We start from the raw sequence: 20,053 nt of genomic DNA, 5'->3' as shown, positions 1-20,053 counted from the left end.
CTTGTATCATCTTCACAGCCAGAGGTAGGCCAAAATCATTTTTGCTGCCCTGTTTCCATGTTCTGAAGCAAAATTCATGACTTAAAGTTGAAATAAAATAGTACATAACAATGCTCTCTCTTTTGATCTCATGAGGTTATTCTAATTTGAACTTTTTATGCAATTCAGATTTTGTGTATAACATCAGATGTGCACACTAAATAGAAAGGAATGTATTACACATTGAACAACACTATTGTGCTACTTGCAGTTGAGTGCCTGTAGACTCCATGTTTACTACCTGCTCAAAATAGTTTTACATATTATCAAAATTGGTAATAAAGACAACCACTTTCTATGGCTGCTAAGGGAAAAAATACTTAATACAAAGTATTTTTCCTGGCAAATCAGATTATGAGTTAAAGGATGAAGTCATACCCATGTATAAGACAAAGACTGGTTTTGGAGCACATAATTACTGTCAAGATAATTTTATGAAATAATTATATTAGTCCTGTCAATGGTAATTTATAAAAATTCCCAGTCTAACCAATTACAGTTCCTATACTATTCAATGTGATCACTCATTTCAGTTGCTCTAATTTGCATATTGATCCTACAACTGAATTAAGATGTGAAACGAGAAAACTTTGCTTTCAAATAAATATAGCATGGAAGAAATTCAAGAGAGTGTGTAGAATAGACTATGGAAGCAGGTGTATCAAAATATCCTATAAAATATTCAATGAGAATTGAATTGCCTCCAGCACAAAAAAGAGATTGAAATATCAAGCATAAATGTGATAAATTCCATGAAATAATTGGGATTAATGTACTTGATTTTTTTACAGAGATTGGCTTCCCATGCACCAGCAATGAAATGTGTATAGAGCTTGCTTTTTGTAATTTGGAAAATAATAATAACACCTGCCAGTGTAACAGTGGCTTGAACTCGAATCCAGATGGGGATAAATGCTTGGCCTGTATGTCTACCTGTGAACTACAATGAAGTTGATAACATTACAAACTATGCTAAATCCATTGAAGATGAAATGTTAATACTTAAATTTCAGATATTGGCCATGATTGCTCTAATAACAACACCTGCATTGAAAATGCATTTTGCTCTGAAGATGGTACCTGCAATTGTTCATATGGGTATTCTCCATCAACAACTTTGGACTTATGTGTAGCATGTGAGTGACTTCCCTAATGATAATGGAGGCTATAAATATGAATATGAGGCTGTGATAAATACTATAGGAAGTTGTGAATATGCCATTTATCAATAATTTACAAATCATATAAAAGATCTCTGAAATTTGGTCACTTGATTTGCCAGATGGATCATCAATGTAAAACTTTCTACTGTATGGATCTGATCCATTCAGAACACAAATTTGATGATTTTAATAGAGCTGTACTAAAAGCCCTATTTTTTTACAATGGTTATGCCTGTAAAATTTAAAGCACTATGGCCAGTTTATATAATGTCTTGTAAAACTGAAAGTTAGCTTTAATGTCCAGTCAAAGCCAAAACTCAGTTTTATGAACGCTAGTTTGGTTCAAAACCAATCATTAAACAGCTCAATAACTCACGGTGTAATTACAGTAACAATGGTCACATTTACTAATGAGCAACCTTATTTGTTTATAAATTGGATTTTTGGAATCTCCAAATTAAGTTAAGGGTCTGATTGACTAATGACTGGATTTAATGAGACATTATGAAATTTGGCCTATGTTTCCTAGTTATTGTATATTTAAGTAATGTCTCAATTAATTTATCTACACATTTGTAGAAGCCATCTGCACCTGATACACTAACTGGATGGATGAAACCTTTATTTTCTTTATTTCTTCTGGCAGTCATATAACTAGGTACAGTAAATTTCATAGTAGAGAGGGCTTAAAAGCAGAGATCAAATACTGATGAATTTGTTTCAGCTAATTTGAAAGTATTTACTTTGTGCTTAAGTAATAAAAGGAAAAACATTAATTTACTTATTAATATATGATGAAGCAACAGCAGCCACTTGAATATGAGCACTTTATGATTAGGGGTTGGCCAGGAGTTTCATGTGATAACCACTTTCCATAACAGAAACCGAATGATGGCAGTTACATTATGATTTTTCTTAGTAACCCAGACACCTGGTGTACAAATAACTTGGATAAGGTGCAAAGGCTAACAAGTCTACAATTTGAGGACAAATGATCATAGTGGCAAGTCCTAACAAGCTTGATGAAAGCAGTTATGGAAGAAAAGGAAAGGTATTTTTGATGGGGGAAACACAAAGTTTTGAGGAACAACACTGTTTATACCATTCTGAACACTCAGAGAAACTGAAGGATGAGCATTTGTCGGAGAGTTTTTACCTTGCTTATAAAAACATGAGTGCTCATGGGAGCTTAGAGCAAAAGACAGTTTATTGTATAGATGTAAACCCAAACCCTTGGAACCCAGAGAAGTCTTCTTTGTGTGGATATATGGGAAATAAATATTTCTCTGTTGTCCCATACCATAACTAAGCATGCTGGGATTCATTGGACATTCCTGATGGTTATATATTATATCTCTGATGACTGGCTAGGTTCACAATCAGTGATATGTGTATACTAGTCCACAGAGCCCTTTGTTTCTATTCTAGTATGGCCAAAAAGGTGAATACCATATTTTTTCAACTGTGATGCCACTTTAGGACACTTCCACAATGATGGCTTTGTGATCCAATGTAATATTTTCAAAAAAATGTGTGTTGAATAAAAACAGTTATGAATGTATGCAATGAATTTTAACTCCCTTTTTCAGATATTGGGTTTCCATGCTCAAAAAATGAAATGTGCATCAGTAATGCATACTGCAGCGGAAATGGTGACAATAGGACTTGCCAGTGCCTGCCTGAGTTTGCTCCATCACTCAGTGAGGAAAGCATATGTTTGAAAAGTAAATGAAATTTGTTGAAATCCAATTTCTCTTAAAAGTTTTAATTATTTTGGTAATGACTTAGACCTTAGATAAAAATAATGAAGATGTAGCTTTGGATGACATCATGACCTGTAGACTGCAGATTTTGAGACTATATTTATACCTGAGGCAATGAACCACTTGAACTATTAGACAGAGAAGTTGTAATCCCATGACATAAACAGAGAGCTATTTTTCTTTTCATCCTTCAAAATTTTGATGCAGAAAATTCAAAGTACATGGTTGGCTCCTCTTCTTGTTCACATATTTAATATGAGGATCCAAATGTAAGTAACAATACTGTTCCTTTTCCTAAATCTTTGCAGGGGTTTGATTGTACTCACAACAAGCATACAACTCTCAAAATAATTTCCCTTCCCTCAAGATATAAATACATTCTTTTTTGGGAGTTACTCAAAACTCTTATCAAGAGTCATTGGAAATTCCTTTTTCCAATTCCATTCCAGAGAAAACCTCAGCTCCTACTCCATTCTTTCAATCCACCATTCATATATGGACATGTATCATAGGAGATGCTATTTTGTGAAAGTTGTTAATATGTTACTCTTGCTGAATAAAACTCACTGAGTTACTTTTAAAAAGGCATGTATTGAATTGGCCATAGTTTTGATATTTTATGTAATGCTCAAAGTCATTATTATATGTCATTTATCAATTTAAAAATGACAGCATGCTGATGATATCATGCCAGCTCAATATATTAACAGTAGTCAAGTGGGTAAGATTGGTTTTGGATGTAAATAACATTTCACCTCCAAGACTGATTTTACATGGAACTAATAATGTAAACGCCACGCAACACAATCAGCCATTCTTCAATGCCAGATACTGTTTTCTATCCTTTGCTGAGTGAAAATTGTTTCAGTGAGTTTTATTTTTAAATATATGTAAATAGCCATAATTTCATATTGTTAAGTATGAGAGACTATAAGAATGAGAGTATGGTTTTGAAGAGGTTAGAAAATTTGTCAAATAGTTATAGAAAATTGATTATCTGTCTGAATAAGTGTCAACAGTTGAGCAATTACTGGAGTTTTGTGGAAGAAATCAATTTTTGCTAATTGTTGGCAAAGTGATAAATGATTAGTAAATTAAAAATTGATTAAATTCATATGTTGCCATGTGATACTCATGAATCTCCTCTTGAAGCTACATATTTATTTATGGTGTAAATATATCAGAGCTCGGATAATCTGATGCAAGCATTCGTACTTTATGAATTAAAAAAGTATAATTTTGAACTATTGTACCATTGCACATGTATTCATAGTGATTGCTTGATGCTTGAAATGCTGGCATCATGATACATGGCATGAACAGTGAATCGGCAACATTCATATGCTCTAGAAGATGTTCTAATTAGATAGACAGTATTATTATCAGTTCGTACCATAAGAATCAAATATTGTTATTCAGTCAATAAAAATTAAAATGCTAGTAAGAGCCATTACAAAGATGATAATATGTCTTCTACTTTAATGTGTAGGAATAGGAGAGCATTGTTCTTCAAATGATTCTTGCATTGAAAATTCCTCCTGCATTCTTCAAAATGGAAGTAATATTTGCCAGTGTGCTGATCAGTTTATAGCATCAGAAGACAATGGAAGGTGCTTGGCTTGTAAGTTTTAAGAATTTAAAGTTGGCTATTAATATGCTGTCAAATATCTTTTTGTGACACCTTAGAATTTGTGGTAGGTACCATAAGTGCATCAATTCTTTTATTGAAAAATAATATAAATTTTGAGATAAGAGCATGATTTTATTTGTCAATTTGAAATAGGTGCAACTCATACAATCTGCATAGTCAGTGGATAATTGACCAATTCAAGTCAGCCATAGTAAAATCCAGATAAAATAAAACAAATTATATGCAGGAATATTTTTTAATAAGACATACTCATATCATGTAACTATTAGCTAAAAAGACAAAAATTTGGCATCCATATTTTTTTAAATTGCATTTTTAGTTATTTAATTTTATATTTAATTATTTTTAAATTTGTAAGTGCAATTAAATTTCTTGTCATTTCTAGCAATGGTGTACTAACTACCAGAACATGCTTTTTTGTGGTACTCATTGAAGTATTTGAGAATCATAATGGCAGTCAAAGTGCAAAACATTTTTTTTCATAAAGTTTTTTATGCCAAAAAGGTATCACCATTTTCACTTACAGTTATCTTCTTCAACTAAACATGCCAACATGTAGCCATTGCCATTAAGCAATGCAAATAATCTTAAAACCTTGGGTTATACTCAGCAGTGCAGTGACCTTTGCTTTTAAGTAGGAGTCACTGCATATCAACAGATGAATATCAGAAAGCTAAACTGTAGAGTAGCAGGTTGGGAAATAGTAATCACTTTTTTCCTATGAGACTCCAACACTCGAAAGTTAAAGACAATTTGATCTAATAAAGGCATTATTAAAAGAAATAAGAGTCAGAAAGACTCTCTTCAATAAGATAATTGAAATATTAAAATGGCTGATGTTTCTTAAAAATTGTTCAATAAAACTTAAACTCATCAATTTACAACATTTTTTGAAGTGTTCTCTTTTTTTCTTTCAAATTCTGACCATCCCATTTCCCTGCAGTAGTTCGGTTGAGCATTGTTATGTCGTTACATTTCCGTAGTGCTTATTCATGCTTGAACTTATAGTAATAGATTATATTTTTCAATGGCTCATATTTTTGACAGGCTAACACCTCGTTCTGGTGCCATCTACACCCATAGATAAGGCTCACTCTCTTTGGTCTACATAAAATGAAATTTCCACATAAACCACCCCTAGACTAGAAGATTCAAAGACAATTAAAGTAGATACATGCTTGGCAGTAGAGTAAGCAAGAAAAGATTTCATCCATGAAGTGAACATTTCTTGAGCTAATATAACAATGTTTAACTCTTAAAAAAAAGTTTCATTAGAGAATGTCATTGAAGGATCTGGTAAAAGAATTAATTCACCTAGTTAGCAATTCCTCAAAATTAATTTCAAACAAATATGAAGTGGTCACTGCCTACTTTTCTTTTTTTTATAGGCCAAAATCTCCTGGCCGGCTAACTTTTTAGCATTTTCTCCAAAGCAGGAGAAAATTAAACAATACAGCATTCAAATCAAGGCTTTGAAAGCAATGTAAACTATACTTGCCATTAATGTCTTTTGATTTGAATGTGTGCCATTTGTATTTTCTTTCTAAATTTTCAGTGTTCAACCACAAATATTTTTCAACAGAAAAATATATTTAGCCTAGCAAATATTATTTATCAAATATGGATGCATATCTTCAATACCTAAAAGCCCATCTCAATCCTTAATTTTATAGTTTTCTAAAAGTAATACAAATTTCATTTTACTAATGAATAAATCACACTAAAGAAAATATTAATGCATGCTTGAGGCATGCACATTGATTATTTTCAATAGATATAATTATCTTAAGATAAGAGCTCTATACCCCCCTAAATTGAATGAAAAAACAATTTTGTATGGCCAATGATGTTACAGCCATTTTGACTCTTTTCAATAAATTCAATCATAGTTATTTTAGGGTTTACTGGTTCCTAAAATATATTTCAGGCATATCTTATTGATTGCAAATATTGCAAACAAGCACAATACATTGCAATTAAAATTTGAATACAAAGGTACAATCATAAATGAAAAAACATTAATATTGTATTTAAGAATAAAATTATTCATCTGGAGAGAAATGAATTCATTCAATGCATAGCATTGATGTTCGCACAGGGATTGGGAAAGTTTAGACTTAAATATCAAAAAATTTTCTAGAGACTTAAATATCAAAAAATTTTTTAAAATTTCCCTAATTTTTCTAGGTGGAGATTTCAGGAATTTCAAACCATCATAACATAGGTTCTTAACACATTTAGCTGATTGAAATGTAATGAAATAATTGACTTTGTAATTCCACACACTTTATTTAAAAACACACGACCCAGGTTTCGACGTTGAACGTCATCATCAGGTGGTCCTCATAGAAGCACGCTGGCTATATACTACCTTGATCAAAAAGTTCCCGGAATAACCACCGTGTGGCGCTCCCATCGTTCCGATTTGAGTTCTGTTTTTTTGTTAAATTGGTACATCTGTTTTTGATATTCCCTTTAAATCTTAGTGTCATAACTTGACATTTGCAAAAGTTACGTAGCCAAGAGTACATCTATCTCTGTGTGTGTTGGCGATTTTTTACAATTTCAGAAATGGATTTAAATTTGCAACAACGAACTTGTATTAAATTTTGCGTAAAAAACGGATTTAGTGGCGCACGGACGTTGGAAATGTTGGAAAAGTGTTTCGGCAACGATTCTCTAAAAAAAACGGTCGTTTACCAGTGGCACGAGCGGTTCAGAAGTGGTCGTGAGTCAATCGAAGATGATGAACGCAGTGGCAGACCATCGACATCGAAAGTCGGTGAAAAAATTGATAAAGTAAAAGAAATGTTGGTCAATAACCGCAAATTAACCATCAGAGAAATAGCGGAGGACTTGAACATTGCCTATGGATCCGCCCAAGACATTGTGGTTAATGATTTGGGTTTCCGTCGTGTAGCAGCAAAGTTGGTGCCAAAAGACCTCAATTTCGTGCAAAAAAGAGACCGTGTTGACGTCGCAAAAGACATGATTTGCGAGGCTGAATCCGATCCCACATTCATCAAAAGGATCATTACTGGAGACGAGACGTGGGTTTATGAGTACGACACGCAATCCAGACATCAGGCAAGTGAATGGCGTTCACCAAATGAGCCGAGACCAAAAAAACCACGTCGTTTTCAGTCAAAAAAGAAGGCAATGCTGACGGTTTTCATGGATTACAACGGTGTAGTGCATCATGAATTTTTGCCAGAAGGCCAGACAGTAAACAAAGAGTATTATTTGGGCGTTATGAGACGTTTGCGTGAAGCAATTCGCCGAAAGAGACCAGAAATGTGGGCAGAAAACTCGTGGATTTTGCACCATGATAACGCACCGTCGCACAGTGCTATCATTATTCGTAATTTTTTGACGAAAAATGCAACAAATACCATCCAACAGCCACCGAATTCACCTGATTTGGCTCCCTGTGACTTCTTTCTGTTCAATCGAGTTAAAAAACCATTACGGGGAACGCGTTTTAGCAGCCGAGAGGAAGTAATTGAAAAATCGCAGGAAGCACTGATGGACATACCGAAAACCGACCGTAACTTTTGCAAATGTCAAGTTATGACACTAAGATTTAAAGGGAATATCAACAACAGATGTACCAATTTAACAAAAAAACAGAATTCAAATCGGAACGATGGGAGCGCCACACGGTGGTTATTCCGGGAACTTTTTGATCAAGGTAGTATACCTTCTGATCATAGGAGGGGGGGGTTTGTCAGAGAGGGAGGTCGGAGGGGTAAAAAAGGTTACAATGTAGCTGGGAAGAAAAGAGAATTACATTTTTGATTTAGAAGAGTGGTAGGTCTAGTAGGCATTTCATGCAATGATCCACCGTTTGACCGCTATCCCTATGTCAAAATTCAATGTAAATAAGGAACTTAATGTAATTAAAACGTTAGCAGTAAACAATGGGTATTCAGAAGATCTAATAAATAAACTTTACCGGAATAAACTTACAAAAATAGCCTTAAGCCACATTTACAACCCCGAACATGTAAAAGATCCCACTGCCAAATGGCGGAGAATACTATATCTTGGGACTATTTCTCAAAAAGTAATTAAAAGTTTACCTAAAGAAAAAATTAAATGTGCCTTTTACAGTCGTTCATGCCTTAAGAACCTGATCTCTCACACTAAAGACAAAGTCCCCGAAAACGAGAGGAGTGGAGTGTATGAGTTAAAGTGCTCGGATTGTAGCACAAAGTATATTGGACAAACAGGACGGAAATTTAAAGAAAGGATTAAAGAACACCAAACATGTGTAAAAAATAAGAACATAACATCCCTCTTTGCAAAACACCTCATCGAAAGTGATCACAAAAGTGACTTTGTGACAAAAATTATTCATTTTGAAGAAAAAGGTCAAAGGCTCGATGCTTTGGAGCAGTTAGAAATTTTGAAATGTGTCCGTTGGAAAGATGATCTTGCCAACGAAATTTCGAAATTTTGTATCCCTCCCACTCCCCACTCCTAGACCTACCACTCTTCTAAATCAAAAATGTAATTCTCTTTTCTTCCCAGCTACATTGTAACCTTTTTTACCCCTCCGACCTCCCTCTCTGACAAACCCCCCCCTCCTATGATCAGAAGGTATATATAGCCAGCGTGCTTCTATGAGGACCACCTGATGATGACGTTCAACGTCGAAACCTGGGTCGTGTGTTTTTAAATAAAGTGTGTGGAATTACAAAGTCAATTATTTCATTACATTTCAATATGTTATGCAAATTCCACAAAGTTACGCCTGAGACAACAAACATTTAGCTGAGTTATGGGCCATTATTCTGAAGTCATTACAACATCTTGTGCTGTGCCAATGTACATCAGCATTGGTAATCAAATTGAACATGGTTTTGTTTTGTGGCAAAATAATAATAATAGTATCAAATATGTACATATAAGGAATAGTTAAAATTTTGAATTTTATAAAGTGATGCCTACAACTACTTGCATGTGGAACTTTACCTAGGATTCTTACTGCCCATTTTTTGGCATGAACATGGAATGATATGAATGCCCACACACAGTAATTCCATATTTCAATCGACTATAAATGAATGCATGATAAACTGAGAGAGCTATGACAATGTCAACCAGGGTCACAATTTCTCTCAAGAAGCCACTTTAAAGCTTATTTTATCAATATTAGTTTCCCAGGATAGAGTGCATGCATCCCTAAGATTTTTGTCACAGTGGAACACTTAAGAGAGGACCCATTTATCCTCAAAAGAGGGGAGGCTATGATTTTTCTATGGTGGGGATGACATTGGATGAATGCTGTTTTCTCATTGTTTATGAACACCAAATTATGTTCAAATTATCTACTCACACAGTCAATATTTCTCTGTTTTACTGAATGGTTTAATGCATGGTAATAGTGCATTGCCAAATAAAGTCTTGGACACATTGAATTCAGCAATTAAATTTACTTATTTTCCTTTTCTCTGTTTAGATGCAGGAATTAGATGCTCTGATGACCACATGTGCATAATCAATGCCACATGTGAGGAAGAGGGAGATGGCAGTAAAATATGCCAGTGTGCAGAAAATCACACAATGTCTTATGGCGGAAAGATATGCTCAGAAAGTATGTGCATTAAATTACTACTCCATAATAGCAAGCCATTTCTATAGGCGAAAAAAATGGACAGCCAATCCATCCTTTTTTTATGCTCATTTGGAATTTTTTATATCATTTGTTATTTTTCCTATATTTATGCATGACCTCATGCTTGCAAAGGTATTAAACATTCACACGCTATGTCTCAGTAGGTTTTTCACGCCCCCTTTCCAATGTGTTTTCCTGCAGTGGGTTTTTATTAAGGATATTAATTCACAACTCTCAGGTTTTTCTCACAAAATTATATATAATATATTATATATATATATATATATATATATATATATATATATATATATATATATATATATATATATATATATATATATATATATATATCCCTCCCCGGACTACAACCTTGACGTGGTGGAAGGGCTTGTGCGTTCCGATGACCCCTAGAGCTGTGCTGGCGGGAGTAATAATTATTGCTCCTGGTAGGGTCACCCATGCCAGATAGGTCGAAGGTTAGGAGCCAGACGAAAGGTAGTCCACGCAGCGTCTGTTCCTCAGTGAGGCGGCTGCAATGGCGTCTGACCCCAGTGGGGCGGCCAGTAAGTGATGGTGTCACGTTAAAAACACTATTGAGGAAGGCAACGGGAAACCACCTCAATTATCATTCCCTAGAAAAATATGATGGACAATAGAGATATTTTGAGTCCTGGCAACCACGGGGCTCGGCCCAATCGGCCGTGTGTCGTGCCCGGCAGCGGGGGAGGCAAGGCTTTCGCGGTCGTCATCCCACGAAACCCTTGCAAGGGAAAACCAGCAACAGCAGGACAGAAGACGCAGGAGAAGAAGGCCAAATTAGTTAGAATAGGAACGTGGAATGTTAGGACAATGATGAGGACGGGGAAATTGGAGAATGTTAAGCGAGAGATGGAAAGGGGAAATATAGATATTTTAGGTCTATGCGAGGCGAGATGGAAAGATAGCGGGGATTACTGGAGTGATAAGTATAGAATAATATACAGCGGTGGGGACGAGAGCCAACGAGGGGTTGCCATAGTATTAAATGAAGAGGTAGGAAGAAGCGTAGTCAACATAGAGCAGGTAACGGATAGAATACTACTGGTGGAGATAAAAGCAGAACCGACGAACTTAGTTATTATCCAGGAATACATGCCACCGAGCAACCATAAGGAAGAAGAGGTCGATAGGATATACGATCAGTTAGAGGACATGATTGCATGTGTTCCTGCAGGGAAACATTTGATAGTGATGGGAGATTGGAATGCGACGGTAGGCGAAGGAAGAGATGGTGATGAGGTGGGGGACTACGGTTTAGGCACAAGGAATGACCGCGGGGAGAAAGCAGTTGAGTTCTGCAGGAGACAGGGCTTAGTTATCACCAACACTTGGTTCAGACACCACAAAAGACGCAGGTATACATGGAAAATGCCAGGTGACTCGGGAAGATATCAGCTAGATTATATCCTGGTTAGACACAGGTTCAGGAACAGTGTGATAAATTCCCACAGCTTCCCGGGAGCGGATGCGGACTCAGACCACAATTTAGTTGTTATGAAATGTAGCGTACGTTTTAAAAATATAAGGCAGGGGCGGCGAGTTAGAAAATGGAATGTAGAAGCGTTAAATGGGTTGAAAAGAAAGGAATAAAAACAGGCGGTAGAGAAAATCATGGAGGACGGTAAAGAGCTAAGTACTATCGAAGAAAAATGGGAATGTATCAAAAAAGGGTTGTCTAAAGCGGCAAAAGACACTATTGGAACCGTTAACGCTAAAAGGACTCGTAAACTATGGATCACGGATGAGATGATTACAAAAATGGATGAGCGGCGAAAATGGAAGAATATAAATACAGAATTAGGCAAAATGAAGTACAAAGAATTGAATAATAAATTAAGGCGGGCAACAAATAAAGCAAAGGAAGCATGGTGGAAGACGCAGTACGAGGATATGGAAAGTCTGCAGAGGAAGGGGGAAATCGGTGCGCTTTACAGCAAAGTTAAATCGTTATCGGGAAGTAAGAAAGGGAGATCAACGATAGCAGTTAGAGATAAGGCCGGTAAGGTAATAGTTGACGCAGGAAAGATCCAAGAGAGATGGAAGGAATATGTAGAAGAACTGTATAGTAAAGAGCTTAGACCAACAAAGTTAGACATTGAAAAGGAACATGACATAGAAGAAGATAGCTTAGGTCCAGGCATACTGGACAATGAGATAGAAAGGGCATTAAGGGAGATGAAACTAAATAAGGCCGTGGGGGTAGATAACATTCCCGTGGAACTTTTGAAATGCTTAAGAAAATGTGGGAGGAAGAGGCTATATGGGCTGATCTGTAGTATTTATGAGGAGGGAATCTGGCCGGAAGACTTTGTGAGATCAGTTTTAGTTCCTATTCCGAAAAAGGTAAAGGCCACGTCATGTGAGGACTATAGGACAATTAGTTTGATATCCCACGCAGCTAAGGTTGTTCTCAGGATCATAAACAAAAGGATAGAGAGTAGGGCAAACGATTACTTAGGGGATGATCAGTTTGGGTTCAGGAAGGGGAGAGGTACGCGTGATGCCATTGCAGTAATGAGATTATTAATCGAGAGGAATATAGAACACAACCAGGAGGTATTTGCCTGTTTCGTAGATTTCGAAAAAGCGTTTGATAGAGTAAATTGGGAAAAACTAATGAGTTTATTGCAGAAATTAGGAATAGATTGGAGGGAAAGGAGGCTAATCCGCAACCTGTACATGTCTCAGACTGCTCAGGTGCGGGTGGGAAACGGGGAGTCAGGATGGGCAGTGTTAGGAAGGGGTGTAAGGCAGGGTTGCCCATTATCACCGTTGCTGTTCAACCTGTAAGCAGAGGAAATGATCAAAGAGGCATGGGAAGAACTGGAGGTAGGAATGAAAGTGGGCGGGGAATTCGTAAAATCAGTTAGGTTTGCTGATGACCAAGCTTTAGTTTGTCAGTCAGCCAAGGGGCTGCAAGCACTGCTTAGCGAATTGGAAATTCAGTGCGACAGGTATGGGATGAGAATCAATATTAATAAAACAAAGGTTATGCGATTTTCTAGAAAGAAAAAGGCCAAGCTTAACATTAAAATAGGAGGGCAAAAGCTAGAGCAGGTAGAACAGTTTACGTATCTCGGTAGTGTTTTGGACCAACACGGTCAAAGTAGTAGGGACGTAAGGAGAAGAATTGCGCTAGGCAAAGAGGCTTTCACAAGGAGGAGGGAGTTGATGACAGGGACTTTGAGTAAGGATGTTAAGAAAAGACTCGTAAAAACTTTGATATGGAGCGTAGCTATGTACGGTGTGGAAACGTGGTCATTGAAGCAGGAGGATAGACGTAGACTGGAGGCTTTTGAAATGTGGGTGTGGAGAAGAATGGAGAAGGTGAAATGGACAGAGAAGAAAACAAATGAGGAAGTACTTGGTATGGTGGGCGAAGAGAGGGGTTTGTTGGGAGCAATCCTATGGAGGCAGGAAAAGTGGATGAAGGGGGTATTGACCGGCAGTGGGATGTTGAAGACTGTGATAGAGGGGAGAATGTTGGGCAAACGAGGAAAGGGAAGGAACAGGATAGGGATGTTGGACGGGATGAAGGGAGGAAGAAAGTACTCAGAGATGAAGAGGGACCTGATATAGAGTAGGATGATAGATTTTGTGTTTTTTAGGAGTCACAAAATATTTAGTCGGTAGCTGTGTCCATCCAAAAACCTACCTTAACCGGTAGATTACCTGATAATAATAATAATATATATATATATATATGGCGGGATTTCATGTTTGAATGTGTGTGTGTATATATATATATATATATATATATATATATATATATATATATATATATATATATATATATATATATATATATATATGTATATATATATATATATATATATGTATATATATATATATGTATATATATATATATATATATATATATATATATATATATATACACATACATAATATGTAAACTTTTCACAACTGAACCTAGTTATTTTCAACGTACCACTCTAATTTAAGTTCCTCATTTTTCTTTCCTATTTTTCTATCTTTCATTGTGAACACTTTATTGTAGAGATTGTAAAAATTGCTATGCAAGTAAATTACGAGGGGTTAGGGGGAAGAAGGACCTACCTAGTTTGTATCTTGCCATAATACAAGCAAAGACTTTTTATTATTATCTTGATTAGATGTTACATGGTACTTGGTGAATCCTCCAAGTAAACATAAATAAATATTGAAAAGTTAATATATAGTTATGATGAGCACTAATGACAAATGCTGAACATCAACTAGTTTTGCTACATTAAAAAATGTATTCATTGAAACACTTTCAATTGCATAAAAATTATTTTTATATGGAAATCACTTTGCATGAGATTCAACTATTTAATGAGGAAGGCTATGAAATTATGTGATATTGAGCTATGAACTTGCATATTACAGTTCTTCATCTGGGAGAGAACTGTACTAATAGCTCTGAGTGTGGCAGTCAAGCAGTCTGTGAGGCAAACACATGCCAATGTGGTGAAGGACATATTCCTAGCAAGGACAACACAACTTGTCAGTCTGGTGAGTTAACAAATGTACAAAAAAGTTTCAAATGTGATGATTAACATGAAAGCAAATTCTTTAATCCACTTCCATCCAATGATAAAAAATTAATGAACTTTGAAAAACTATGTAATAGCCACAACTATCCAAAATGATCCCTAAAGTTAACATATTGCTACTCTATATTTGGAGTGGAGAAATTCAAATCCCACGTATTATGTTTTAGACATAATGTTTAATAATATGTACCCAAAAGAGAGAGTCGTCCCCACATCAAAGATTTAAAAGAGCATATTGAGGATTTTAACTACTAGTATTTACGAGTAGGTAAACTTAAATGACAAAATTAAACATCTTTTAGACCATACTGTTTGAGACCGTATGAATTTTGCATTCTGAATTAATTGGGTGATTATTTATTTTCAGAACTCGGAAAGCCATGCACTTACAAGGAAGACTGTATAAATGACTATTCAGGTTGCATCAATAAAACTTGCTCGTGCTTGAAGGGTTACGAAGAAAAAAATGGATTGTGTAAAGCAAGTAAGTGCATGTCCTTTTATTTCAGAAATTGACCAAGGATGACACAAAGGGAGAATACAGGGGTCAAGCCCCTCCTTCAATTTTTGGCAAAATCAAAAATTTCAGATGCATTAATATCTGTAACGTTATCCCAGCTGGAATGCATTGGCAGCAAAAAACTCCCTTTCAAAAGAAAGATAATGGGGAACTGATGATTCATAAAGAGGGTTCTTTAGTCTGTTGTGCCTTTCACCCAGTAGTTTTCAATCTGCTGGCACCCATGGTATAAGCTATTAAAGTTTTATAAATGCTTGGAACACTTATGGATAAATAAAATAATATGCCAATGCCATCAATGAAATTTACTTTAATCTAGTTCATTTAAAACTCATATTTTTTCTTCTTCAAGATACAGCTTCAAAAATACTTCATATTGTCTTGATAGTGAAGTTGTAAATATTAGATAATTAGCATATTCCTCAAAGATAAAGAGTACAAAAAAGTAGATATCTGGTAATTCTGTTTAAGATCATCTGCTGAACCAGGGATGAACTACTTTTTTCATACCATTGAAATTATGCTTCACAGACAGTTTTCGTAATGCACTCACATTGAATTAAGTATTGGCATAGGCTCTCTTCAATCGTTACAAGGAATATTTTATTTAGACTAATATTTTGATAATTTTCTATTTCAAATAATAACTAATACTAAGTTGTGAAGAATGCCAGTGAATAAGATAATTCAATGCAAAGCCAAAATGGCCGATTGCTATCTAAACAAGCAACACTAATATTTTTATTTACTTCTCCAACTCAGAAAAAATAAATATATTTCAATATCTTCAATTAGATATATTTCTGTCCTCTTTGTATGTTTAACTGATTTATCCACATGATAATAGAATCAAATATGTTTAGCCAAAATCACAACACAGTCACTTTTAAAATTAAAAGCATATACCTCAGACTAAATCTTTCTTAAGAAAAACTATGAAAGAGTGCCATACAAGAAACAGAATCACTGGTAGTTACTTTAAACTCCTCAACTAGGAAAAAACTTTCATTCAATAAATGAAACTTGACAGAGGCTCAAACTTTTAGTACCTAGACAAATATTGGTTTAATTTACAAGTGACACAATTCTTAATGGAAAACATCAGTAACTTCCTGTGGGTAGCATATTGCGAGCCGGCATTATGTATGTATATTAAGCATGATAGCTTGGAAGTTACACACAATAAAAAGAAGAAACAACAATCTACAATATCTGGTTTACAGAAGAGCCAACATTTTGGGTATTAGTAATAATTTTTGAAAAAATCAAAAATGCGTATTATTACTTGCCAACCATTCAATCAACTCACTCTTTTTCTTTTGAACTCAGTTTTTTCCAAGAAAGCATCAGTGTAAGCATTACCTTTTTAGATAGTGTAATCTCATCACTCTTTGTCAAATATTTCATTATTTTAATAATTATATCCCTATTTTAAAAAATTGAGCTTACGAAAGTATTTAACCAAACTTTTGATATTATTTGTGAAGTAAGTAGTGTTTTTCAGTTTGTAATAATTGAAGTAGCTCTAATATTTTTATGGAAGTAGCTTAAAAGTAATGACAAAAGTGTTGCAATTCAGCTTTCTAAATTTTGTTAGGAGTCTAAAATGTGTGTGCCCAGAATGAGGTAATTACTCTTACTATTTTTTTAAATGAAATGTAGAAGTTGGCCAGGTTTGCAGCAAAGCTGATGGTTGTGCTGACTCCAAGGCAGTTTGTGAAAAGACAACAGATGGCAAATGGGAATGTAAATGCAAGAGTAGTTATCATTATGATAAGAAGAAAGACAAGTGCTCTTCCAATGCAGGTATATTTAATGGACTTCTGAAAACTTTTGAGCCAAACCTTATAATTTTCTATTTCTTTACATGCAAACCTGACTGTAGCATATATGATCTCCAGCTAAGTAATTGTCTTAATAATTCCAAATCTGTCATCATTTTCAGGTTCCTATTCTCCACACATATTTATTCCTGCAATACTGGCTTATTTGTTAAGAAGAATCTGCTGAAAAATGGCATTGAAATATTTATAAAAACATACATCTAATATTATTTTAACATATTTTCAAATACATCCTAAGTTATTTATTTATACCCCTTTAGATGCAACAATGTGGTCTTTAAATCCATCCCTTATTGATATTTATCATTTATAACAATCATTTTGACTGAATGTAGTATGTTTTGTGAGTGTTCTTTAGTCGTATGAAGTGATGAGTCATAGAAAGATGTAGATGAATGATGGACTAAAGGTAGAATTTTCCTGGAGAAGACCAAGTACAAGGGGAATATGCTACTTGACACCATTTGATGAAGAAAAATTTTATTTCATAATAGGATACGACCGGCTTATTTTTGGGAACTCAAGGAGAACAAATTTTCATGATGTCCCTTGTAAAATGATTCATGGAAGTCCTCTTTCACATATGTGCACATCAGTAGCACACTCATGATTAGGTTCTGTCAATAAATATATGCCACCCTGAGTTTGGGTATTCTTAACATATACAGCACGTTCACAACATGGTCTTCCCTTTCTTGAGAAGCCTAACACCCTCTGTGACATTACTTATTCCTATAGACACTATTTGTCAAAAATTGTCTGTTATCATCCCCTGAACTGATTGAAACATCACTATCAATGCAATGAAGTATACTTCAGTGAGTTCCTTCATGTGAAATATTCGACTCTGGAACATTTTTTTGTTTAATTCAAAGGATCTATAATGAAACAGAATATGTATCAAGTACATCAGATGTCAGCAGAATGGAGTTCTGGAAAAATAAATAAGATAGGAAAAGGAGTGGCTTCAGGCTAAGAGCAGGTCAGTGTGTCGCCAGACGGAGCGAAAGTGGCTCAGTACTAAGAATAATAGAGCTTCCAAAGTGACATCATTTTGCAAACAAACCTCTGCCAGGTGTCCGAGAATCACTCTGTCTCTGCTATTCCCACGGCTAACTGGATATCACTATTCATGGACATGTATTCATTCAGGTCTAACCAATATATTATCAATTGTTTAACAATAAGAAAGAAGCGCAATTGCGCAGATTACCTGTCTGTACAAATAGTAAATACCTTAAATCAGTAAAACATTATGCATAAATACATAAATTTAATTTTTATTGGACTACTTATTTTATTCCTTAGTTAGCATGTAGAGCAGATAATTGGGAAACCAGGGTATCTCATTACTTTCTAAAAAGGTACCATCATATATTCCACTAAACGGAGAACTGAGGAATAGAACTCGAAAGGAAGGATTCAACTGAGCATTAATAGTAAAGTAACATTGATCATCATGATGCCATTACCTCAACACTCACTTGAGAACGACACCTAGTGACACAGGGCACATCATAACGCCCTGCAGAGGCTAGCGAAATGCATATTTGGAAAAAATGTTTAGCGATAACTCAGTGAAGAAAGCGCTAATTCCCTGTATTTAGACACCATATCGAATATTATACCCCTAATTCCGTCAAATCCAAGACATCGCGAGAATCGAGCATAATTCAGTGAAAATTCTATCAGTTTGTGACAACAGCCACGAGAGAAGTAAAAGAGCGAAAATACGTACATCGAGTCACTTCGGATCGGAGACGTCGGAATCAAAGAAAGTCAGAGCCGGGTTTGAGCCTACGTAATATAGAGGTTTAAAGCGTTCGAATCGAAGCAAACGAAACAGGAAATGATCCAATCTCTACGCTACATAATTCGACCAGTAGAGACAAAAGATATACTATATGTAGTTATACTACTGAGACGATAAAAGATTTTTCCCCTCTTGTTCATAAATTCCAAGATCACAATAAAAAGAATGACCAACAATTAATTAAAATAAAAATCTCCCCTTGATAGGCCTTTCTTTTTCCTCTCTGATAAATATTTTTTTTTCATTTCAGCCTTAAACCTCCACTGGTTAAACGAATTCAATTCAGCGTCGCTACACTGTAACAAATTGAGATAAGTAACCACTTGAAGGCACTGCGGAGCATAGAATCTAGCCTAGGTTAATTTTGAACAGTTGTCCCCCTATGTCTCAAGATGTCTGAATAGTTAATACCAGTTATAATTGTTGAACAATATTGTTCATGAAAGTTATCCGAAAATTTTGGCCACAGTAGTTGGCTGTAATTCAATCGCCTTCAGCAGTATACTCATGGCTAGGGCCTTCACTGATACCCCCTGCCAGCCGCCCCTCCGATGATGTACAGCGTGTTATGTAGATACGCGCATATAGCTATTTGCCTTTGCATGACGGATCGGTGACTCGTACAGCCATTCGTCCGTCGATCTTTCGTAGTATCGTACAATCGCATCTTTCCCGACACATCTTTCCGTGAGTATCTCTCCCCATAGTGCCGTGAACGTTGCCAATGGTCGGGAGGTCAAGGTCAGCCGGCTCTGACACGATTGGCCTCCGGAATCTCATGTGGATTTAAATAAAATAAACCCGCCCCACCAATGATTTATTTCGACGAATAAGTCGGGATCGTGGATGACAAAATACGCAAGGCTATTAATAAAAGCCGGCGGAAAGGAAATGACAACAAGATACTATTTCATGTTGTCTCGAGATAAATAATGCATCATGAGAGCCGCTGTAATCGTAACTATTAATAGAATCAATAAAATGAAGTACGCGACGGCTATTGCGTAAGGATAATTATAGAGGTACCTATATGAAATCCTCCTGG

At 35.5% G+C, this 20,053-nt stretch overlaps 1 protein-coding gene across 1 annotated transcript in view; it reads left to right on the top strand.

Annotated features, from left to right (window-relative positions):
* LOC139696582 (protein draper-like) overlaps nt 1-17,361 on the top strand; it is a 29,766-nt gene extending 12,405 nt beyond the window's left edge. The window contains exons 6-14 of the mRNA XM_071595387.1: nt 831-962; nt 1,053-1,175; nt 2,792-2,926; nt 4,455-4,586; nt 10,081-10,215; nt 14,665-14,790; nt 15,199-15,315; nt 17,014-17,157; nt 17,297-17,361. Of these exons, the coding sequence (XP_071451488.1) occupies nt 831-962; nt 1,053-1,175; nt 2,792-2,926; nt 4,455-4,586; nt 10,081-10,215; nt 14,665-14,790; nt 15,199-15,315; nt 17,014-17,157; nt 17,297-17,361 (1,109 nt within the window). The remainder of the gene's footprint in view (nt 1-830; nt 963-1,052; nt 1,176-2,791; nt 2,927-4,454; nt 4,587-10,080; nt 10,216-14,664; nt 14,791-15,198; nt 15,316-17,013; nt 17,158-17,296) is intronic.
* Nucleotides 17,362-20,053: the final 2,692 nt, after the last annotated feature.

Source organism: Hetaerina americana, unplaced genomic scaffold (assembly GCF_022747635.1).
Source record: "Hetaerina americana unplaced genomic scaffold, ioHetAmer1.1.p SCAF_7, whole genome shotgun sequence".
In the NCBI taxonomy this organism is placed as follows: Eukaryota; Metazoa; Arthropoda; class Insecta; order Odonata; family Calopterygidae; genus Hetaerina; species Hetaerina americana.
Note: the sequence above shows the minus strand (reverse complement) of the source record. Positions and strands in the feature narration are given on the sequence as shown.